Below are 24,725 nucleotides of genomic sequence, written 5' to 3'. Positions count from 1 at the left end.
GAAAGCCAAATTTGGTTTGTTATTCTCTATTTTCCCAATGTTTTGAAAAGTTTAATATCTATAGAAAGTTTCAAATAATAATAAAATTAAACATATGCCCATCAATGAAGGTCACCAACTGACAACATTTGTTTTCTCCTTCCTTCTTTCTATAGGTACATTATTCCCCTAAACATTGGGGAGTAAGTTGCAAACATTGCAACTGTTCACTTCCTAAAGGTCAGCATGTATCTCCTAAAAACAAGGACATTCTTCTCCATAACCCCAATGACATTATTACACTCAAAATATCTTTTAACATTGATACAATATTATCTAGCATACATCGCTTCTTCAAATTTCTCTAGTTGTCTCAATAATATCCTTTCTAGTATTTTTTTCCCTAAATTTAAGAGCCAAGCAGAGATCATGGAATGCATTTAGCTGTCATGCTTAAACTCCATTCATCTAAAACAGTTTCACTGCCTCTTTTCTTTTTCCTTTCTTCCGGCTTTTATGATAATTTTTTGTGTGTTTTTTCTTGTTTTTTGAAAGATTTCAGACCAGCTATTTTGCAAAATACAGTATTTTGAGACTATTCCTAGGGGACTATGTCCATGGTATTTGGACATACTTTATTAGCCAACAATCATACAAAGCCTTAATTTACACCTGTAAGCAGCTGCTTAAATACATACAATAAAAATAAAGTTGTCATTCTTTTTTTTTTTTTTTTTGAGACGGAGTCTCGCTCTGTCGCCCAGGCTGGAGTGCAGTGGCTGGATCTCAGCTCACTGCAAGCTCCGCCTCCCGGGTTTACGCCATTCTCCTGCCTCAGCCTCCCGAGTAGCTGGGACTACAGGCGCCCGCCACCTCACCCAGCTAGTTTTTTGTATTTTTTTAGTAGAGACGGGGTTTCACCATGTTAGCCAGGATGGTCTCGATCTCCTGACCTCGTGATCCGCCCGCCTCGGCCTCCCAAAGTGCTGGGATTACAGGCTTGAGCCACCGCGCCCGGCCATAAAGTTGTCATTCTAGTGAATAAATATATACACTGAGAAAACAGTATACCTTGCACTGTACCTTTCACTGGCTGGGAAGGCTGCTGAGAAGCAGGGTGAGAGTTCTCCTGAAACATGAGAAAATCCAGAAAGAAAATTTAAATAGGCATTCATTGAAATAAAAGAATAAAGATTTCACATGAACCCTTTGACTCTTGCAATTCATTTATAGGAATCCGTAATAGAAATAATAAAATGTACCATAGAAATGTTCCACAAACACTGCTGCACTATATAGTAATAATACAAAATAAAAAACACTACACATGCCCACAAAGAGTGAAACAGTTAAATAAATTACATACCCATCCAATGCAGACATTACAAGAATAAGGAAGGAAGACCTCTCTATATATGGCTGAGCATCCCTACTCTGAAAATCCAGTATGCTCCAAAATCCAAAACTTCCTGAGTGCCAACACGACACTCAAAGGAAACACTCATTGGAGCATTTTGGACTTCTGGATGTGGGATGCTAACCAGTAAGTACATGTAATGCAATTGTTCCAAAATCCAAAAATATCTGAGATTGGAAACATTTCTGCTCCTAAGCATTTTGGGTAAGAGATACTCAACCTGTACTAACATAGAGATCTGTGATAGGGAAGAAAACGGAAAATATTAAGTATTCTAAGTTATATCATTTATATATATATGTCTATAATGGATCTGCAGAAATCTTTGGTGTTATCGGTACATACAGAAAAGGGCCTGGAAATATACACAACAAACTATCATCAGTGATTACTTCTGATGAATGGATGGAGAAGGAACACCCTAACTTTTAACTTTAATAGTTTTAACTTTTTAATGATAATCATGTATACTTTTTTACCTAAGAAGGGAAAAGCCATATACATTAATTAGAGGGTGGCTATACTCTCAGAAACATTTCTTTATCAGACTGCTATTTACTTGCTATTACAGTAGAGGATTCAAGAGTCTAAACCCTAGATGCATCAAAACAAGGAAATTTTTTTTTTAAGATTTTTTGTTTTTTTCAATTCATCATAATAATTGAAGAAGCCACCACATATGGGCAGAAACTTAAAAAATGGTCTCAGTGATATAACCAAGGTCTTGCTGACAAGAAATGAGATGTGATCACTCTTATTTATATTGATTAATAACTCTTTTAAAGAGAGAAACTATAATTGCAAAAATATGTCATACATCCGGCCGGGCACAGTGGCTCATGCCTGTAATCCTAGCACTTTGGGAGGTCGAGGTGGGCAGATCACGAGGTGAGGAGATCGAGACCATCCTGGCTAACACGGTGAAATCTCATCTCTACTAAAAAATACAAAAAATTAGCCGGGCATGGTGGTGCACGCCTGTAGTCCCAGCTACTTGGGAGGCTGAGGCAGGAGAATGGCATAAACCTGGGAGCAGAGCTTGCAGTGAGCTGAGATGGTGCCACTGCACTCCAGCCTGGGCGACAGAGGGAGATTATCTCAAAAAAAAAAAAAAAAAAAAAAAAAAAAAAAGTCATACATCCAATTTCCTATCCAGGGAAGTAAACTACAGTGTACAGACCAAATCTGGACCACCTCTTATTTTTGAAAATAAAGTTTTTACTGAAACACAGTCATGCTCATTTCTTTCCATAATGCCTGTGGCTGCTTTCCCACTACAGCAGGACAACTGAATAGATGTTGCAGAGACGTATGGCCTGCAAAGGCTAAAACATCTACTATCTGGCCCTTTACAGAGAAAGTTTGTCAACCCTTGTTAATCCATGTAATTGAATGAAAAACTAGGAGAGTATGTCCTGGAGGTATTAGGGCAGGATCAAACTTCTTTTTTTTTAAATCATTGTGTTCTTGTGGAGTTAAGATGCATAGAAGAAATTAATATACATTAATGTAATTAATACTACATATCTACACTTAAGTTGTAAGTTCACTGCTTCCCGAGTTAACTATATTGATCCTTTGGAGAACTGAGATTTATTCTTTTAAAAATGTAATATCTGTTCCTTTCAGTTCAACAACTGTCACTTATCTATGGTACCAACTTTGACATGAAAAAACGTTACTAACCACAATCAAATCCTGACCTCAAATTTTTTTTTTTTTTTGACAGAGTCTCTCTCTGTAACCCAGGCTGGAGTGCAGTGGCTTGATCATAGCTCACTGCAGCTTCAAACTCCCAGGCTCAAGCGATCCTCCAACCTCAGCCTCCCGAGTGGCTGGGACTACAGGAGTGCGTCACTATACCTAATTTTTTAATTTTTTGTGGAGACAAGGTCTCACTATGTTGCCTAGGCTGGTCTCCAACTCCTGGGCTCAAGTGATTCCTCCTGCGTTGGCCTCCCAAAGTTCTGGGATTATAGGCACGAACCACTGTGCCCAGTTGTAATTCTGATCTTAGAGAAGAAAACTATCTTGTGCAATCTAAAACGAAAGTCTCGAAGTGTGCTAGAAAGATCTGCAAATCATTGTAAAATCTAGGGAGAATAAAGGCCTGGCAACTTTCGGCCATTCAGTTTTGAATTTTCCAGTCTTCAATGAGGATTGTGAGATATGTAAGATTTGCATTTTATTCACAGTTAAAGTTTAAGAAAATGAACACCATTAACCCGTTAAAAGAAATCCCACCTCCAATTCCAAAGGACAGCTACAAATATCTAGAAACACAACAAACCACTATTATAATAATTAATGCTTCTAAAGATAGTTCTCACTGAATTTTAACTCTTCTCAGATAGTTCGTGCAGTTGAAAAGTTTCATTGTATTTTTAGTCTCCCTTTTTTCCTTAGCAAGACATTAATTCTACTCAGTAAACAGATTCCAGCTAGGTTTATTTTTTTTTTTCAACCAATAAAAACCTCAAGTCCTTATATCAACTGCCATGAAAAAAACAACAATAGTACCCTGTTATCTGTGATTTCACTTTCCACGGTTTCAGTTTCCCATGGCCCCAAAATGGGTGAATATAGTACAATTAAGATATTTTGAGAGGGAGACCACATTCACATAACTTTTATTATATTATACTGTTATAATTGTTCTATTTTATTATTGTTGTTGTTAATCTCTTACTGTGCCTAATTTATAAATTGAACTTATGCATGCATAGGAAAAAACAGTACTATATATAGGGTTCAGTACTACCTGTGGTTTCAGGCATCCACTAGGGGTCTTGGAACATATCTTCTGCAGATAAGGGGGGACTACTCTACCTCCTAGCTCCATGACCGTCATCAACTTCTTTTCCAAAAAACTTGCTATTCATTCATTCATTCATTCACTTAAAAGAGATGAAGTCTTGCTCCGTCACCCAGGCTGCAGTGCAGTGGCACGATCATAGTTCATTGCAGCCTTGACCTCCTGGGCTCAAGCGATCTCCCTGCTTCAGACTCCTGAATAGCTGGGCCTATAGGCATGTGCCACCATGCCTGGCTAATTTTTTTTAATTTTATTTTTTGTAGACAAGGTCTCGCTATGTTGTCCAGGCTGGTCTCAAACTCTTGGTGTCAAAGTATCCTCCCTCCTCTGACTCCCAAAGTGCTGGGATTATAGGTGTGAGCCCCTGTGCCTGGCCTAAATTTGTTATTGAAGTAAAACATAACATATTGAAAAGCACCTTCTGGTATGCAACCAAAGTCCTATTACGATTGTATATTCTCTTCCAGCGACCGCTTTGCTTATTTTAGTTATTGTTTTATGAGTTTTCTTATCTACATTAAAGATTTTGAATTAATTCATTCCTAACATTTACTCGCCATTTTTCCTCACATTACCTCTAACTATCACACTCTTCAGTAAAACTGTTAATCTCTTAACAAGTTTATATTTTCTTATTCCTTGGATTATAGTTTTATACACATTCATAAAAATATTTAATATTATTTCTGTATCCTCCAAAGTTCATTTTCCTAAAAGTAGGGACACTGCCTTTTTATTCTTATTTACTGTGTCATCTCAAACTGGAAGGATTACTTACCTTTTTCGTAGCTCTCTTTGACACTTTAGGAATTTCAATTTGTCGAAGATTCTGTGAAACCTCAGCAATGCTTTTATGTCTTATTAATGCATTTTTCCTTTTAAAAATAGAAATAGTCAATACATCTAGATAGAGGTTATATATGGTTAAATTCAAATGGAACTAGAGTCTAAGTGAAATAAAATATGGTTTAAATAAAAGCCAGTTATCTTAAGGTTGTTCTGGATTTATAATAAAACAAGTCACCCCAGAATTTTCAAAAGTAACAAATTCAACTAGTTATGAACAATGAAAAGCATCAAGGGAAATTTAAAAAGCTGAAACTCTAAGCTTATTTCATAAAAGGCCTAGTTCCTGGAGACCTCCTGTGGACAGTAAAGAAGGCTTTGTGAAATACGAAATAAACACTATACAGTCACGCAATGTTTCCTTAAATGACGAACTGCATGTATGACAAAGGTCCCATAGGTTATAATGGAGCCTATACAGAAACCTAATATATGACACTTGATATTGGCATTACAGATCAAGTAGGGGAAATGACTGCTCTTCAGTAACAATGCTGGAACATTAGCTTTTCCATACGAAAAAACATATACTATCTAGGTTTTGGTAGGCACACTCTGATGTTAGTACAACGAAAATTGCCTAACAACGCATTTATCAGGATGTATCCCTGTTGTTAAGCAAAACATGACTATGTATTTCCTAGATAATATAAAGATTGTCAGATGCTCCTATTATGAGCTCTAATAGTTGGTTTCTATATAGTTGGTCAGACATAAGGGCAGCTATTAGTTCAACAAATTATATGGACAAAGATGACTGGACTGTGGTTGAAACACATCTTTTATCAGAACTATAACAGTGCAAATAATTCCTTTGATTCTTTGGGCTCTTACCTTCTCTTCTTGGCTGATCTGGTACGAAGTTCCTCCAGTTCATCAGATTCAGGGCTGCCTGACACTGATCTACGAGCACTTGACAAAAAAGGCACAGAAAGAAGTGGTGATTTGTTCTCTTGTGTCATAGAGTCGTCACTGAAAAAATCTGTAGGAAGGACACCAGCCAGCTTCTGAGGAATCACAAACCCTAGGCTGTTGTAAAGACTTCCAAGTGTCTTTGGGATAGAGTCAATATACCTGCGGAATAGATTGATTGAATATGGAACAGTTACCATCTTACCCTCTCTATTCCCTCCCTCACCCAGCCTAAGAAGTAGTCCTTACAACTCCAAAATTCAGAGACAACACCATATGTAGGTATTGACAAAACAATTTTAAAGTTAAGTTAGTAATCATCAAACTTACAATCTCAAAATTTCCTCCAGAAACTCAGCTAGGTACGCTGAATCCTCAGTTAAACACACCATGCGCAGGAAATCTGTCACCTGAAGGAGATTTTAGAACATTATTAGATAGATGCCCTCTGCAGGGAAGCTGAAAGCATCCAGGGCTTATTTCAATGGCACGAAGCTATATACTTGCCTCCTCCACTACTTGTTCCATATCATCTGTACTTTCATTTATTGAAGGGCATTGCAGACACATCTCCAAACGAAGAAATACCTGAAGCTGGCACCTTGAGAGAAAAAAAAAACTTGGTCATATCTACTTTGGATATCACTAAACGAAAAGCTCCTTCCTTAAGCATAGATCTATTTATATAGGAAACAACAATCAAAAAGGAGAAAAGCCAGTGCCTTTTCTAAAAACTGATATAGTTATTAGATAAATAGGTGATTCAAGCTGCATATTATAACATCAAAAAGAATTGGCTACAAAAACATCTTCATGCAATTGGTAATCTTTTTTTTTTTTTTCTTTTTTTCTGTGACAGGGTCTTGCTCTGTTGCCCAGGCTAGAGTGCAGTACTGTCATCATAGCTCACAGTAGTCTTGAACTCCTGGGCTCAAACAATCCTCCAGCTTTAGCCTCCCAAGTAGCTAGGGCTACAGGTATACACCACCATGCTCACCTAATTAAAAAATTTTTTTTGGTAGAGACACGGTCTCACTATATTGCCCAGGATGGCCTCAAATTCCTGGCTTCAAGCAATCCTCCTGCTTTGGCTTCCCAAGGTGCTAGGATTACAGGCATGAGCCACCGTGTCACAAACAATCTATTTTAAACTGATACAAGCTAATCTCACAGCTTTGTTTTGGAGAGATGATTTTTAAAAAACGGTAGTTACTTACTCTCTAACTTTGTCTTCCTTATCCAGTTTTTTTCCTAGATTCTGTCGAAGACTTTTGCTAGTTTTTAAGAGATTACTTTTCACTTGATTCAGGCAGTTCACCTAAAAATACAAAATTATTACATAGGAGAATAGTGTTACTTGTCATTATTTCTAATTTCTTTCAGAGTTGACTAAAGCCCTAAGAAGGGAAATACATTCCCTTATAAACTTCTCTATTCTTTCATTTGAATGAAAAAGTGACATGAATCTTCTTCTATCTTTAAAAAGAACATGGTAAAAAAGTTCTTTTGAGAGCAAGCGGGCATGGATAAAACAAGCCTGCCCTAAATAAAGTGTCTTAAAAGAAATGTTCCACAAAGCAGTGATTAAGAAACCTAAGTATTATAAACAAATCCTCCTGTTTGCTTTAGAGAAGGAGCTCTGTGGTGGCCACTGAACATGAATAAAACAACAACACGGTCTAAAATAGTGGTTTGCAACACTCCCAGTGCCTAAGAATTATTCAGGGGGCTTTTTAAAAGTACCAACCCCAGAGATCTGTTTCAGCTCGTCTGGAGAGAGCAAGGCATCTATATCTATCTATATTCTATATATTTTATTTATTTATTTATTTTATTATTATTATTTTTTTGATGGAGTCTCGCCCTGTCGCCCAGGCTGGAGTGCAATGGCACGATCTTGTCTCACTGCAACCTCCACCTCCCAGATTAAAACGATTCTCCTGCCTCAGCCTCCCAAGTAGCTGGGATTACAGGTGCTTACCACCACATCCAGGTAATTTTTGTATTTTTAGTAGAGAAGGGGTTTCACCACGTTGGCCAGGCTGGTGTCAAACTCCCGACCTCGTGATCTGCCCACGCTGGCCTCTCAAAGTGCTGGGATTACAGGCGTGAGCCACTGTGGCCAGTCAGCATACACTTATTTTTTAAATGTTGTAGGTGATTCTAAACTATAGCCAGGGTTAAAAACCACTGGCTTAATCATGCAGCTAACATATAGCTCACATGAGGAAAGGCTTTTCATTAGGAGAGAATTATATGTAATTATCCCCGCTCACCCCATCTCTTTGATTTTTGCCTTACCAGTTCACCATATCCACCTTCTGAGATCTGGAATTGTACTTACTCCCTTACTCATCTTACCATTTTTGAATCACGCATGGCATAACAGACATTTTGCAACACATTAACCAAATCCACCAATAACCAACCAACCACTACATCTATGACAAACAATATCCGGATTCTCTTACTTCTAATTCCTTGGTGCCTTTTGATTTTAGGAACATTTTAATGGTTGAGATCATGTTTCGAGCACATGCATTCAACATGATTTCTCCTGTGGCCACAGTCTTTTGGTAATTTTCACGTATATATGATAGTAGCTCTTCCTCGGTTTTAAAATCTGTGAAAAAAATAACATAAAATGGATTAATCATATCTTGCTCAAGTCCTTGTATTATTTAGGCCAGTAGTTATCCACTGGGGAAAATATTTCCTTGCAGGGAACATTTGGCTATGTCTGGATTGTCAAGACTGATGGCAGTGGGGGCGAGGGTGGCTGCTGGCATCTAGTATGTAGAAGCCAGGGATGCTGCTAAACATCCTACAATGCATAGGACAGCCCCACAACAAAGAATTATCTGCTCTAAAATGTCAATAGTCCAGAGATTGAGAAAGTACAAAGACAAGTGATTAACTTAATTTAAATTTTATTTTATTTGAGACAAGGTCTCACTCTGTCACCCAGCCTAGAGTGCAATGACACAATCTCGGCTCACTACAACTTCCGCCTCCCAGGCAGGCTCAAGTGATCTTCCCACCTCAGCCTCTAGAGTAGCTGGGACCACAAGCATGTGCCATCACACCTAGCTAATTTTCTGTATTTTTGGTAAAGACAGGGTTTCACCATGTTGCCCAGGCTGGTCTTGAACTCCTGAACTCAAGCCATCTGCCCGCCTTGGCCTCCCAAAGTGCTGGGATTACAGGCATGAGCCACCATGCCCAGCCAAGTGATTAATTTCAAGGCTCTGTATACCAAGGGTAAGTGTTAAAAATTTAAAGGAAGGAGGCCAGGCGCGGTGGCTCATGACTGTAATCCCAGCAGTTTGGGAGGCCGAGGCAGCCGAATCACCTGAGGTCAGGAGTTCAAGACCTGTCTGGCCAACATGGTGAAACCCCTTCTCTACTAAAAATACCAAAAATTACCCGGGTGTAGTGGTGCGCGCCTATAATCCCAGCTACTCAGGAGGCTGAGACAGGAGAATCCCTTGAACCCGGGAGGCAGAGGTTGCAGTGAGCCGAGATAGCACCATTGCACTCCAGCCTGGGCAACAAGAACGAAACTCCATCTCAAAACAAACAAACAAACAAAAAATTTAAAAGTAGGAAGAAATAAAACTGTCTTTGGTGATATGACATGATTAGAAAACCTGAAAGAACAAACAACAAAACTCCTGGAACTAACAAGTGATTATAGCAAATTTGCAGGATACAAGATTAATACATAAAAGTCCATTGCTTTCCCATATACCAGCAATATACAAGCAGAATTTAAAATTAAAAACATATTACCATTTAAATTAGCACCCCCCCTAAATATGAAATACCCAGGTATTAAATCTAACAAAATTTGTATAAGGTCTATATAGGGAAAACCACAAAATTCTGTGAACGAAATCAAAGAACTAAATAAGTGGAGAGATATTCCATATTCACAGCAAGAAAGACTCAATACTGTCAAGATTTCAGATTCCCAATTTGATTTATAGATTCTATGCAATCCCTATCAAATTAGTTATTTTCTGCATATTGACAAACTGATTCTAAAGTTTATATGAAGAGGTGAAAGATCCAGAATAACTAACTCAATATTGAAGGAGAAAAACAAAGTTTGAGGACTGATAGTACCAAACTTCAGGACTTACTATAAAGCTACAGTAATCAAGACAGTTTGTGTGGTATTAGCAAAAGAATAGAGAGATCAATGTAACAGGAGAGCCTGGAAATAGACCTACATAAATATAGTAAACTGATTTTTTTTTTTTTTTTTGGAGACAGAGTCTTGCTCTGTCACCCAGGCTGGAGTGCAGGGGCGCAATCTCAGCTCACTGCAACCTCTGTCTCCTGGGATCAAGCAATTCTCATGCCTCAGTAACCCCAAGTAGCTGGGATTATAGCCGCCTGCCACCATGCCTGGCTGATTTTTGTATTTTTAGTAGAGACGGGGTTTCACCATGTTGGCCAGGCTAATCTCAAACTCCTGACCTTAGGTGATCTGTCCCTCTTGGCCTCCCAACGTGCTGGGATTACAAGCATGAGTCACTGCACCTGGCCTCAACTGATCTTTGACAAAGGAGCAAAGACAATATAATAGTGGAAGACTAATACAATCATCTTAGTAATAGATAAAAGCAGCAGAAAAAAATTACTAAAAATGTTGTATATTCAAACATTAATAAATTTGATGTACAGACGTGTATAAAACCAGATATTCAACAACTAGAGAATACACATTATTTTCAAGTGCACATAGAATATTAACAAAACTTGACCACACATTAGGTCAGTTTCAGCAAATATTAAAGAATCAATCTTACAGACCACATTGAGCACAGTCCAAAAATTTCAAAGCTAATTATAAAACACTCCCTAATATTATGGATGTCAGAAAATACTTATAAATAAGTATCAATGAAAATAGAAAATAGCAAATATATAATGCAGTTAGTTAGTTATACTTAAAGAGAAAATGTACAGACTTTAGACTTAAGTGATTATTTTTGTAAAGCAGATAAATTAAAAACAATTAACTAGCTAAGGGTCCAACACATTAAGTACTATGAGAGAGTAAACCCCAAAAATAAAGGCAGAAAGGTAATCATAAAGAACAGAAATGAATAGACAACGCAACAACAGCAATCGACAGAAACAAAAGATGGTTCTTTGAAAAGCCAAATAATGCCGGGCACGGTGGCTCACACTTATAATCAATCCCAGCACTTTAGGAGGCCGAGGCTGGCTGATCACCTGTTAGGAGTTCGAGACCAGCCTGACCAATATAATAAAACCCCATCTCTTCTAAAAATACAAAAATTAGCTGGGTGTGGTGGCATGCTCCTGTAATCCCAGCTACTAGGGAGGCTGAGACAGGAGAATCACTTGAACCCGGGAGGAAGAGGTTGCAGTGAGCCAAGATCGTGCCATTGCACTCCAGCCTGGGCAAAAAGAGCAAAACTCTGTCTCAAAAAACAAAAAAAAAAAAAGCGAAATAAAACAAAATTCTATAGCAAGATTGAGCAATTAAAGAGAGAGAGACAGAAGGCATAAATATTAGACATAAAATAGCAGGAATTCAAAATACTATTAAAAGTAAGGTCTAATTTGTTTCCATAAAGGTATCTAGTTGTTCCAGCATCATTTATTGAAAAGATTATCTCTTTCTCACGGAAGTACTGGGGCATCTTTATCAAAAATCATTTGCCCACTATTGTGCAGGTCTATTTCTGGACAAAATCTAGTCCAGAAATTAAGTTCCCGCCACACTGTCTTCAGTACTGTTGTTTCTGCCTTCCCTTGCATGTATCAACCACATTTCACACACTTTTACTAGCCCACTAAAGGTGTTCTGTCTCATTCAAACTGATTATCATCTACGGCTCTCACATTCCACATGAAAAAAAAAAAAAAATCTTTAAAGGAGCATAAAACTTACACTCCAGAATTTTCTTTCTTTCTTTCTTTTTTCTTTTGAGACAGAGTCTTGCTCTGTCTCTCAGGCTGGAGTGCAGTGGCGCAATCTCGGCTCACCACAACCTCCGCCTCCCAGGTTCAAGCGATTTGCTTGCCTCAGCCTTCTGAGTAGCTGGGACTACAGGTGCGCACCACCACGCCTGGCTAATTTTTGTATTTCCAGTAGAGACAGAGTTTCACCAAATTGGCCAGGCTGGTCTCGAACTCCTGACCTTGTGATCTGCCTGCCTCAGCCTCCCAAAGTGCTGGGATTACAGGTGTAAGCCATTGTGCCCAACCCACTCCAGAATTTTCAAAAGAACTCAGAGATGACATCAAAACACAGCACAATTCAATTTATTATTTTTTTTAAAAAGGAAAGAAAAAAATAGGAAAATAGAAGCTGCTGGATTAAATTATTCCCACCTTTGAAAGATGTCAATAACCTAGCCCTAGATTACTCATAAACCCTTTTTCTTCTCCCTTTATTCACAAATGTAAAACTTCTTTAACCATTTGTCCTATGCCCAAGCCATAGGCCTTCTTCTTTGTGACTTTGCTTATGCTAATTCTCCACCTGGAATGCTCTTTTATCTTTCTGTCTTCTAACTCTGCCCATTCTTGGAAGTCTAACTTGGACTCCAGTGGTTCCTAGAAGCCTCCACAGCTTATCTAGCCCTTATCTTCCCTGTCTGAACTCCTAGTCTAGACTTTACTTCCCAAATGGGCTTATATTTTCTGTTTTAGACTTTTGGCTGTCTTATTAGTTCTATTAGTTCATTTTATATATATATATATATATATATATATATATACACACACACACACACACACATATATATATACACACATATATATGTATATTTGTTTATTAGTTCATTTGTTTTATCTTTGTAGCTAGATCATAAATCTAAGAATAGGACATTATCTTATTATTTACTGTATTCACCATAACGCCTTTTTGGGCATGTAGCAGATAGTCAATAAACTAAGGGTATAATTAAAATTTATTTTTAAAAAAGAAGGTATAAAAGAGTAAATTATAGACTAAGAGGAATACCTTTAGGTTTAGAACTTCTTAGTGTTCTTCCTCTATCTTCCAATTTATCTACTGTTCTCCCACTGGGTATCTTTTGGGTTCCTTTCTCCCCAGCCACATCCGGACTGCCATCTGGATGTAACTTCTGGGCCTTCACATTCAGCCTTGCAACATTCAACATCTTTAAGGAACGGCACATGGTATTCATCTTCTGTCTCACTGGAGTACGAGGGACACCTCCTACCAAAACATCAGAGGAGGGAAAGTAAATTGCCTTCCACTTCTGTGGAATCAAGAACTACTTTAATTCAGATTACTGTGAAAGAATATCAAAATGAAGCATATCCCTCCAAAATGATTTGAATTAGGCAATACTTGCATCTCTTTCTGCCCACACACAGAGTAGAAAGAGAACCTTTCTTTTAACCAAAGTTTAGGAACTAAACATCTCTATGTGATTGGATTGGAACTAAACATCTCAATGGATGGTTTTCCCATAAGGCAAATGCCAAACAGACTTATTTTGTTGTTACCCAATGGCCACCAAAAATGGTGATGAAACTTTTCTGAATGACAATTTAGCAATCTACATAAAGTGCCAGTTTTCATACCCTGACACAGTAACTGGTTCCTGGAAACTGCTGCTAAGGTAATTACTTAAAAAACAAATTACATGCATAATGTATACTACAGTATTATTTATAATGATGAAAACTGAAAGCAATCTAAATGTTCAACATGAGAATTTTGTAAATTTAGTTAATGAGGTGGAATAATATCTAAAAAGGCAAGGTAGCAAAGAAAAAATACTTATAAGCAGAACACAAAGTTACATTTGAATTTCTATCATAATTAAAAATGAAGATGGTTTATTCGTTAGATAAGACTGGGTGATTTTTTAAAAATCACTATTGAACTAATGTAATTATTTTAAAATTTCATTATAAAAATTTGCCCTTCTTTATTTAGTTACCATTTCAACCTCATTTCAGGAAATGCCAATCTTTTAAAATGTAGTCTCAAAAAACAATGCCTTAAGAAACAGCCCTTCTAGGTGCATACGTTTCTTTTTGCTGTCTTCTTGATGAGTTATGGTGGATTCTTCACGAGATTTTCTCTGGTAGAGCTCGGCAAGGCAATGTGTTAATTCACCTTCAGTTTTGGAAGACTCTTCCTTATTAGCTGAGGCAACCTGTAATGACCTGTAAAGTAAAGATGTCTAGAATAAAACCAAAATTCTAATTTTGCAAAATGCTTTAGAAATAAACAACACTGAAATACCCACTATCCTCTAAAAAGCTAACCAAAAGATGTCCCCACAAGATGCCTTCAAAAATATATTTTCTTAGGAGAGAAAATGTCTCTCCTCTCATTTTTGATTTGAACGAATGCAGGATCCAAAGCTGTCTTGTTCACAAAACCATTAACTATTACATATAATATTGACTTTTATTAATAGGATTCTTCATGCATTAGGGTACAAGTCTAATTATGGCAACTGTTTCACTTCAGGCTTCCATAGTTATTTTTTACTCAGTTTCCATATATCAAAGTAAAAAATGATGTTAATACATTGTAGGAAGTATTGCAATGACTTCGAATAATTCTTTCACATTGTAATAAACTAATTTGGGACTGATGAGAAGAGGAGGAAGTAGGGCAGGCAGGAGGGGTGATTAGTTATTAAATGCTTTTCCACCTAGAGCTAAATACGTCATTAATGAAATTATGAAAATGCACAACATTCAAAATGTGTTATTTGTATTTTAATACCTTCCATTATCTGATATATCTGATTAAAAAGTGGAAGAAAGTTACGGTGACATTAGTTGAACAGATATTACAGGGTGGAATACGTGCTGGGTCTATCGGTTTCATGCATACAGTCAGTATGAAGCAGGTTAATCCTCCCTAAGTGTGCTGGTGCTCTGTCGCCCATCTTGGAGTGCAGTGGCGCAATCTTGGCTCGCTGCAACCTCCACCTCCTGGATTCAAGTGAATCTTGTGCCTCAGCCTCCCAAGTAGCTGGGATTACAGACATGTGGCACCATGCCGGGCTAATTTTTTTGTATTTTTAGTAGAGACGGGGTTTCACCATGTTGGTCAGGCTGGTCTTGAACCTCAGGCCTCAAATGTCTGCTGGCCTTGGCTTCCCAAAGTACTGGGGTTGCAGGTGTGAGCCACCATGCTGGGCCTGGATTTTCTATAAAGATAATCATACTATCTTCAAACACTTCAATATTTGCACCTCATAACAATACTTAGAGATAATTAAAAAAAAAAACCTTGGGCCACATTTGTACATTAAAAACTACAAAACACTGAGGGAGATTAAAGAGAGACCTAAATAAATGGATAGCTGCACCATGTTCATGGATCGGATGACTCAACATTGTTAAGATGTCAGTTCTTTCCAGATTTATCTACGATTCAGTGCACTCCTAGAGTTTCAACAGACTTGTGTGTGCGTGGAAACTGACAAGCTGGTTCTGAAGTTTATATGAAAATGCGAAGTATCTAAAATAGCCAAAAAAAATTCTAAAAAAAACACCAAAGTTTAGAGGACTTATACTACCTGATTTAGTGACTGGTGCTATAAAACTACAGTATATGGTATTGCTATAATGCAATATTGAAGATAATTTGGTATTAACATAGTTTCTGGACTGTATTCTGTCTAGAAATCAATCTGCACAAAGGTGGCCAGCTGATTTTTGATAAGGTGCCATGGTAATTAGTGGGAAAAGATAGTCTTTTAGCAAATGGTGTTGGAACAATTGAATGGGTATCTGTGTGGAGAAAATAAACGTCAACCATACCTCTTAATAATAGGTTGAATTTCTGCCATATCATTTACATTTCTAATATTGTTTGTCTTTTAATTGCTTGATCTTGCTATAGATTATTTTATTTGGCTTTTCAAAGAACCATCTTTTGTTTCTCTTGATCACTTACATTTATTTGTTTTCTATTTAATTGATTTCTGTTCTTATCTTCATTGCTTTCCTTCTTTTGTAGGGTGGAGGTTACTCTCTTGTTTACTTCTCATGTTGGATTCTTAGTAATTGGTTACTAACCTTTTTCTTTACAAAAATAGTCTGCAAATAGTTCTTTAAGTATAAATTCAGCTGCATTATTCAAATTTGCTGTTTTCTATTTGCGTTGATACTTAGTTATAAATATTTTCTCACTTCCATAATATAAGGGAGTATTTTTATTTAACTTGACGAATTACTTTGGTAAATTTTAAAGAATTTTTAGCATGTATATGTTTATATATTGTTAACATATTATCTAACATACTCTCACAATATATACTAAGTATGAGAGTATTTTATTTTTGCAATTAGTTTTTAATATTATTAGACTGTACTCAGAGAATGTGGCCTGTTAAGAAACAAATGCAGATAACTGAAGATTGATTTTAATAATTAATACTCAGAGATATAAAAAAGTTTTACCCAAATGACTCCATCAAATTGGAACTGGCACCACTGATGTTACAGAAAGGAAACCACTTTTCCACAACAGCTGGACTCCAGGGAGTGGTGTGGCCAAGTTCCTGCTGGGCCCACTCTGGAACAGGAGAAGCTATTGTAGCAAAGGAACAGAGGCAGGAGAGGAAACCGCATGAGAACCAAAGCAGAGAATTCTAAGCACTTGCTCTTCCCCTGGACTGACTGCATCCCTCCAAAGGACATACAAAGTGCATGGTTAACATTTGTTCTCCGGCTACCATTTGTTCTCCGGCACCACAAACTGCTACAGACCTACATGGTAAATAAAAAATGCTACTGAAAAAAGTACAGACACAATTTAAAATCTTTTGTTATTACTGGCCATAATCCTCTCATCTTATTTCTGAAATGTTCCTCTAACCAGGTTAAAAATATATATTGTTCTTCTATTTATTTATTTATTTTTTTGAAACAGAGTTTCACTCTTGCCCAGGCTGGAGTGCAATGGCATGATCTCGGCTCACGAGCCGCAACCTCCACCTCCTGGGTTCAGGCAATTCTCCTGCCTTAGCCTCCTGAGTAGCTGGGATTACAGACATATGCCACCACACCCAGCTAATTTTGTACTTTTAGTAAAGATGGGGTTTCTCCATGTTGGTCAAGTTGGTCTCAAACTCCTGACCTCAGGTGATCCACCTGCCTTGACCTCCCAAAGTGCTGGAATTATAGGCCTGAGCCACCGCGCCTAGTCCTGTTCTTAAAAATAGCTTTGTACAGTTGGGCACAGTGGCTCACGCCTGTAATCCCAGCACTTTGGGAGGCCGAGGTGGGTGGATCACCTGAGGTCAGGCGTTTGAGACCAGCTTGGCCAACATGGCAAAGCCTCGTCTCTACTAAAAGTACAAAAATTAGCCAGGCATGGTGGTGGGTGCCTGTATTCCCAGCTATTCGGGAGGCTGAGGCAGGAGAAGCTTGACCGGGAGGCAGAGGTTGCGGTGAGCCAAGATCACGCCACTGCACTCCAGCCTGGGCAAAGAGCGAGACTCAGTCTCAAAAAAAAAAAAAAAAATGGCTTTGTACAAGAATAAAAATACAGTAACAAAACTGCAGAATATCACAATTCTGCTGCACTGAGTAGGTAAGTTGGAAATAGGAAGATATGGCTCTGTGTTGGGGAATATAAGGGTAGAAGGCTCTCTTAAAATAAGCCTGATGGAGGAGGTGGTTGGGGGAACAGTAACAGAAATTTCAGTGAACTCTGTAATTCTGAGAGGTCCATCTAAGACCCCAGACAAATAAAATGTTAGACATTAATGAAGTCTTGGGGAAAAAAATCTGAATACTTAAAATGTATTCAAACTTATTGAGACAACCAAGTTTTAGGCCTTCTTTCAGTGAGAGAATTCAGAGATAAATACAATGCCTACTTCCAAAGGAGCTCCCAGTATAGGAAGAGTAGGTCCACTCTTGTGAAGTCATGGAGATATGCATAAATGTTAGCATATGCTAACTCTGTCTAGATGGGCAAGGAAGGTCTCATGGAGAATGCAGTATTTGGGCTAGGTTCTAATGCAGGAATAGGATCTCACCCAGATGGAGCACGGTGGGGAGACTGGACAATAAGCCGGCACACTGATTTATAACCTGGAAGAAACTGTGGACCATGCTACAGCAGAGTACTGGTAAAATACTGCAGTTCTTCCTTTACCAAATTCCAAAATACAGTTTTCTGAGCTGCTTCCAAGGCTATACACATAGTTAAGATACAGTCTGTTCTACAATAAAAAACTTTCTACAAATAGCCTACACACAATTGATAAGTAAGGTAGTGACATTAGTACAAAGTATTATGTTGCTTTGGTTATGTGATCATTCCTAATGTGCTATATTTTATACCACCAAGTAGCAGCAGCTGAATTCAAAGTGCACAAACACAACTAAATACAAACAGCCAGAGGAGTACAGTGCTGTAAACTACACCCTTTCTCTCTTTTTTTTTTTTTTTGAGACGGAGTCTCACTGTCGCCCAGGCTGGAGTGCAGTGGTGCGATCTTGGCTCACTGCAAGCTCCGCCTCCCGGGTTCACGCCATTCTCCTGCCTCAGCCTCCAGAGTAGCGGGACTACAGGTGCCCGCCCCCACGCCCGGCTAATTTTTTGTATTTTTAGTAGAGACGGGGTTTCACCATGTTAGCCAGGATGGTCTCCATCTCCTGACCTCGTGATCCGCCCGCCTCAGCCTCCCAAAGTGCTGGGATTACAGGCACCAGCCACCGTGCCCGGCCGACTATGCCCTTTCAACCCATATTCTTCTCCTCGGCTGTTTGGCCACATGCACTTTCGTGGAAGTGCTCATGATGTAGTTCCCTATCGTTGTCATTGACCCCTGTCTCCATAATACCACAGCCTCAACCCTTCCATCATGCCATCTTCACCTTTCTTTTAAGGGATAAGGTATATTTGTTATGGAGTTTACTTATTATGAATTTAATGTGTCTTTTAATCAAACTATAATTTTTACTAGGATTGCACTTTTTTTTTTGTTTTTAATTGAGACAAGGTCTTGCTATGTTGCCTGGCTGGTCTTGGACTCCTGGGCTCAAGCAATCTTCCTGCTTCAGCCTCCCGAGGAGCTGGGATTACAGGCATGTGTCCCCACACCCAGGATTGCCTTAGTTTTTATCAATACCAAAGATTTTGAGAAGTCTGCCCCAACTGTAGTTTTCCCAAAGCTATTATTTTTAGTGTAAGATTTTGTAGAATTTTTTAAACAAGCAAAAGAAACTTCACATCACATGACAGCATAAACGCCTATAATTGCATCTGCTGTTATATTACAAAATTCAGACAAGGGCAGTAAAGGTCTATGAGAATAAATATGACCTGATAGTTTCTTCTCAAGTCATTGTATGCTGGATTATGGCAGAAAGGCTAGAAATACTTGCCTCAGGCCTCCAAGTCTCAAGCCTCCCTATGCATGGAGACAGAGTGCCCCTCACAGAGTTACCTGCACCTCTTCCAGCAAATGCCAAGCAGGAGCCCCACACTAAAAACAAGGCCACCCTCCACTGGCCTCCCAGGAAGGGCTTTGGAGGGAGCCTTAGGCCCTTGGCGTTAGATGCCCTCCTTGTAGTCTCCACGCCTACATGGGCAGGAGTGTGGGTGGGCCACCCACCCTTCTTACCCTCCAAACTCACAGGTTCAGCACCATTAGCTGCATTGAAACCACCAGGAATTAATCTCATGATCCCCTTGATAGCTGCTTTTTCCCATTATGCGAAGTCCTAGACCCCCAGGTCACTCCAGTCTGCCCACTGGAATCTCCTCACTGCTCCTTCCGTCTCCCATCCTGTCACCATGGCCCAGTCCTTCCACACATAAAATCCTCCCACCCTGTCCTCTGGAACTCACTGACCCTCATCAGCAAAATCCCCTATATCCTCAATTCCATCTTCTCCTGCCCTGAACACACTGCTTCCCCTGCAGCGCTGGAGAGAGCTGACTGCTCCCCCGCCAAGCTCTTCTTCCACTTGGCCCTGAGGTGGACTGGTATCCTCCTTGCCTCTTCCAGATCATTTTCCCTCTACCTGCTGAAAATAATGACAAAAACCCAGCTTTGAGTCTCACATCAAAGCCTATACTCTCATAGTCATCTAATAAGCCTGGATCATTCCCCCTTACTCCTCAAAGACTGTTAGCTCCCGACTGACCACCATCAGTCTCTCCAGTACTATTCAGTCTTAACTCTGGATAATTTCAATACACACATTTGATGCTACCAACACTCTGGCCTTTGTCCCCTTGAATTCCTCGCTTCTGGTGCCCCAGTGCGTTGCCCTCCTTCAGTCACTCTCTCCTCCTGGTCACCACTGTCTATGATCTCAAGCACCCCACTCTGACCACCTCCATCTATTTTTTTAACTCTCTCCTTTGAGCACATTGGCTCCAGAAATCCTGAGACCCCTACAACCCACTGATCTGATCGCCTGTCCTTGTTGTCCTCACTTTCCTTCTTACCCTGCCTTGTTCCATGGACAAATCCTATAATCTCTTCCTGTTCACACCTTTGAATCCCTGACCCCTCTCTAGCTTTACCGCCCTCATTTGGGAAAATCCCAACCCTGGTTAATCCAGCTCCCTGCCTACTCTGCAGCTGTGCCAGCTGGTGAATGTGGTTGGAGGAAGGCAAGCCCATAAATGGATCTCACTTTACCTTCCTCCACCTTCCTGCTATCTTCACCCTCTCACCAGCCGCTTCCTCCTCCCCTCTTTCCTCAGCCTCCAGCATCTCCTTAAGTCTTCATTTTCAGCTGATGATGTCACTTCCTAACTCACTAAAAAACCTGAAGCAATCAGAAGAGAACCCCGTACACTCACACCAACATCACTCACCTCGGCATCCCAGCCCTTGTATTTTTGCCTTCCCCCAGTTGTCACAGATGAACTGTGCTTGTTCCCAAGACCAACCCCTCCACTTGCACTTCCTCAAAGCCCTCTAACCAACAATTCTCTCTATCCCCTGCATTAATTTTTACCATATTATCTCATCAGCATGGAAGCAGGCTATTATTATTTCTAAAAATCAAAACCAAAAACCTTGAACCTTCTTCCCTCTCTAGCCATTGTTTTCACTACTCTAATATCTTTTAGATCAAAACTACTCCAAAAAATTGTCTGCACTTGCTGTTTTCCTTTTTTCACAGTCTCTCCTGAACCTATTCCTACTCACATTTCTACCCTCACAATTCCACCAAAACTGGTATCACAACCATCACGTTGTGATGGTATCATGAGCATCCACACTGCTCAGTTGAATGTCAGCTCCCAGCTTTCATCTTCCTTGGCCTATCTGTAGTAAATAACCCAGTCAAGCACTTCCTCTCTTCACTTGGCTTCCAGGGTACCACAATCTGGGTTTTCTTTACCTCAGTGACTGTTCCCCTTTTGTCTCCTTTGCTGGTTTCTCTCTCCTCATCCCCCAGACTGCTTAACATTGGGATGCAGGGGTTAGTCCTTAGTCCCCTTCTCTTTCCCATCTACGCCCACCCCCATGGTGATCTTAACCCATCTCATGGCTTTAAACATCAGTGATGACTCCCATCATCTCTAATCCAAACAAATCTCCCAAACACAAACATGCATAGTTGATGCCTACTCAGTACCATGTATGGATGTTTAATGAACAACTCAGACTTACTATGCCCAAAACAAACCCTCCAGTCCTCACCACCCCAGCCCCTGGTTCTCCCACAGCCTTCCCCATCTCAGAAGGAAACTGCTTTCTACCAGTCACTTAGGCCAAAAGTCTCTGGAGTCATTTTCAATTTCCCTATAGCTCACTCTACACATTAAATCTAACAGCAAATTTTGTTAGCTTTACCTTCAAAATATATCCAAGAGCTACAACTACTTACAACTATCTGCATTTCCCACCATCTCTTGCCTGGATTATTGCAACATTTCTGACTTGCCTCAATATGGCAGCCAGAGTAATGCTATGAAAACATAAGTCAGATGGTGTCACTGCAGAAAATCCCTAAAGGCTTCCTCTCTCACTCATAGTAGAGGCCAAAGTCTTTTCAGTACCTGTAAAGCCCTGCCCAGTTTGGTCTGCTGCTAGCTCTCTGACCTCACCCCCTCCTACTCTCTTCTTGCTCCTTTCACCGCAGCCACAGGCTTCCCTGCAACTCCTCTAACACCCTTCTGAGCCTTGGCACTCGCTATTGCCTCTACCAGCAACTCCTTGCCGTCACTTCCTTCATGCCTTTGCTCAAATATTATTTTTTCAGCAAGGCCTTCCCTGACCACCCTACTTAAAATTGCAACCCTCCCTACCCTAACACACCCCATTCCTTTGTTCCTGCTTTACTACTATAACTTTTGTCTCTTTAGAATAAACCGTAATTTTCCTGACTTACTGTTTTGTCTCCCCTGACTAGATGGTCAGCTCCATGGGAAGATATCTTTGTCCATATTGTTCTCTAATATAGTCCCAGTACCTCAAACAGTGCCTGACATACAGCAGGTACTCAAATCTGTTGAATAAATGAATGAATTAAAGAAATATCAAGTTGACATTTAAATCTACCTAGCATAAATAAAGTTTGTAATACTAATATGATACAAACCTTATTTATGCTAGGTAGATTTAGTAGTAACAATGCATTTAGTTGCAATGCTAGTAGTAACAGTGCAATGCAGGGTAGATCGAATCACTACAGTTTTATACACAGTATTTATTAAATATATTAAAAACCATGACTTCGATTTCAGACTGGTTTCATGGAACCTGCAGCCTCCTCAGAAGTACTTACGGAATTCTATAAACAATAATGATTTAAACTGCCTGAAGTATTGTAGCTTTCTTTTATCTGTGTTATAACATATTGGGGTTCTACTAACTGCACAGTGAAAAAGTCCCGATGCTGGAAAAGACTGCAAACCACCCTAGACTATGTTAGTTACTGGTTTAGGAGCTTACCAGCAGAAGCAGTATCTGCAAGTGAATCATGAGTCTGATTCAATATACCATCCACAACATCTGAGAAAAGGGAAGCTGTGTCCCGGGGGCTGTCAGTCACAGCTGTTTGGAGAACATGTCGTTGAAATTCAGCCTCCTTGGTGTGGAACACAGTGAGGATTGTAGCATTGGCAGAGAGCGGGGAAATAACTCCAGTGATGGGGGGCCAGCCTTCACCAGGGTCCACATCAGCAACCTATGTGAGAAGTTCTAATTAGTTGAGAATATTATTGTCAATATGCCTAAAGAAGAATGTAGTGTACTAAAAGACAGAATAACCATTTTCCCAATGATTATTAACGCGAAAACTATGAAAAAGATAGATTTGATAATTATTAGAGGTAGAGTCCTAATATTTCTACTTACAAATAAGTAAAACCTGACATTACCAGGAATATTTACGAGGTATTTACCATGTGCTCACTGAATCCTCACAATCGCCCTGAGGTAAAATAATTATTATCCCCATTTTATAAAGGAGGGATTGAGGCTGAGGCAGAAGTAACCTGTTAAAGCCACCTACTTAAGATGCCAAGCATATGTGACTTTGAAACCCATGTACTTAACCATGAGGCAGAAATACCACTTGAGAGATTTATCCAGAACATACAGTAGGCAGCAGAGCTGAGACCTAATCCAGATGACTGACTCCCAAACCCAGTGCTCTTTTCCTCAGAGCACACAACTCTTAGAACAGCATCTGTCCAAAGACTACCCTATTTTTCTCCAGAATATTTTACAATGGGAACCAGAAAAAAGACCCCTCCTGAGAGTATGAAGGCAAAAGACAAAGTAAGGTAAGGAATTTGCTGGTAGTTTAAAAATAATAATCACCGTTATATCAAATCTGGATATGTATATGTTCCTTTTCAGAAGACATTTCTACATTTGTGTAACTACTGTCCAACTACTGAGTTACACAGACAATTATATTACATTGTATATAGTTACACAACTATTATACTATTATACCTAATTTTACTGTGTAGCAGCTTTTTCTTAAATACTTATATAAAAGTAGTATATATATAACAGAATACTTAAAAAATAATGAGAAATCACTCATCACATTACTACCCTAACATAAGCACTCCATCTGGCCAACTGCCTTCTTCCCTATGTGAATATAATTTAACTTAATTGGATTCTTGATACATGCAATTTTATAAGTTATTTCTTATCTAATGAACATTGCTGTCATGATACTATAATGTCGACAATATTATTTGCAAAAGCATAATCAGTTTTACTAAGACTATATTGTGTAAGGCATTTATAAACACACTTATTTCACTTTACCAGTATGTTGTTAGACAAGAATAACTTCCCGTGTGGAGGATACCTACCAGGTGTAACTCTTCAGCAGTCAGCCTGCTTACCAGCTGCTGAAATAACAGCCTTTGAGTTGCTGTGCTCTCCTCTGGACTTTGTAGCATCCAGCTGTCGGTGCCCAAAGTGCTGCTCGTTGGGAGAGACCACTGGGCCACAGAGCCTTTTAGAAAAATTCTGACTGGTTTCTGAAAATGTCTCTGATGCATGGCCAAGGGCTCTAGGGTGACTGTCCATGTTTCTTGAATCTCTTTGCCTGCTAGAAATAAAGATTAATTAGACCAGAATGCCAAATTAAAATTAAAAAGAAAAAAGATTAAAATTCAAATATAAGGAATACATACTAAAAAGAGATTTATTAACAATAAGAACAAAATCAAGTTGCCAGTTGAGATACTGTCACTTAGTTGAACACTTCAACCCTTATTCTACTGCCACACCATCATAGCAAGTTCATTTAGCT

General features: G+C 39.2%; 1 protein-coding gene across 1 annotated transcript in view; it reads right to left on the bottom strand.

The window, feature by feature from the left end:
• Window positions 1-24,725, bottom strand: part of TICRR (TOPBP1 interacting checkpoint and replication regulator) — a 54,466-nt gene that overhangs the window by 21,210 nt on the left and 8,531 nt on the right. Inside the window, exons 3-14 of the mRNA XM_010378631.2 lie at window positions 24,280-24,521; window positions 22,895-23,129; window positions 16,419-16,548; window positions 14,020-14,159; window positions 12,979-13,197; window positions 8,441-8,592; window positions 7,187-7,287; window positions 6,477-6,570; window positions 6,300-6,379; window positions 5,892-6,131; window positions 4,990-5,086; window positions 1,051-1,108 (exon numbers count right to left, since the gene is read on the bottom strand). Coding sequence (XP_010376933.1) covers window positions 1,051-1,108; window positions 4,990-5,086; window positions 5,892-6,131; window positions 6,300-6,379; window positions 6,477-6,570; window positions 7,187-7,287; window positions 8,441-8,592; window positions 12,979-13,197; window positions 14,020-14,159; window positions 16,419-16,548; window positions 22,895-23,129; window positions 24,280-24,521 — 1,788 coding nt within the window. The remainder of the gene's footprint in view (window positions 1-1,050; window positions 1,109-4,989; window positions 5,087-5,891; window positions 6,132-6,299; window positions 6,380-6,476; window positions 6,571-7,186; window positions 7,288-8,440; window positions 8,593-12,978; window positions 13,198-14,019; window positions 14,160-16,418; window positions 16,549-22,894; window positions 23,130-24,279; window positions 24,522-24,725) is intronic.

This window comes from Rhinopithecus roxellana, chromosome 5 (assembly GCF_007565055.1).
Source record: "Rhinopithecus roxellana isolate Shanxi Qingling chromosome 5, ASM756505v1, whole genome shotgun sequence".
Lineage (NCBI taxonomy): Eukaryota > Metazoa > Chordata > Mammalia > Primates > Cercopithecidae > Rhinopithecus > Rhinopithecus roxellana.
This window is presented reverse-complemented; position numbering and strand designations above follow the sequence as displayed.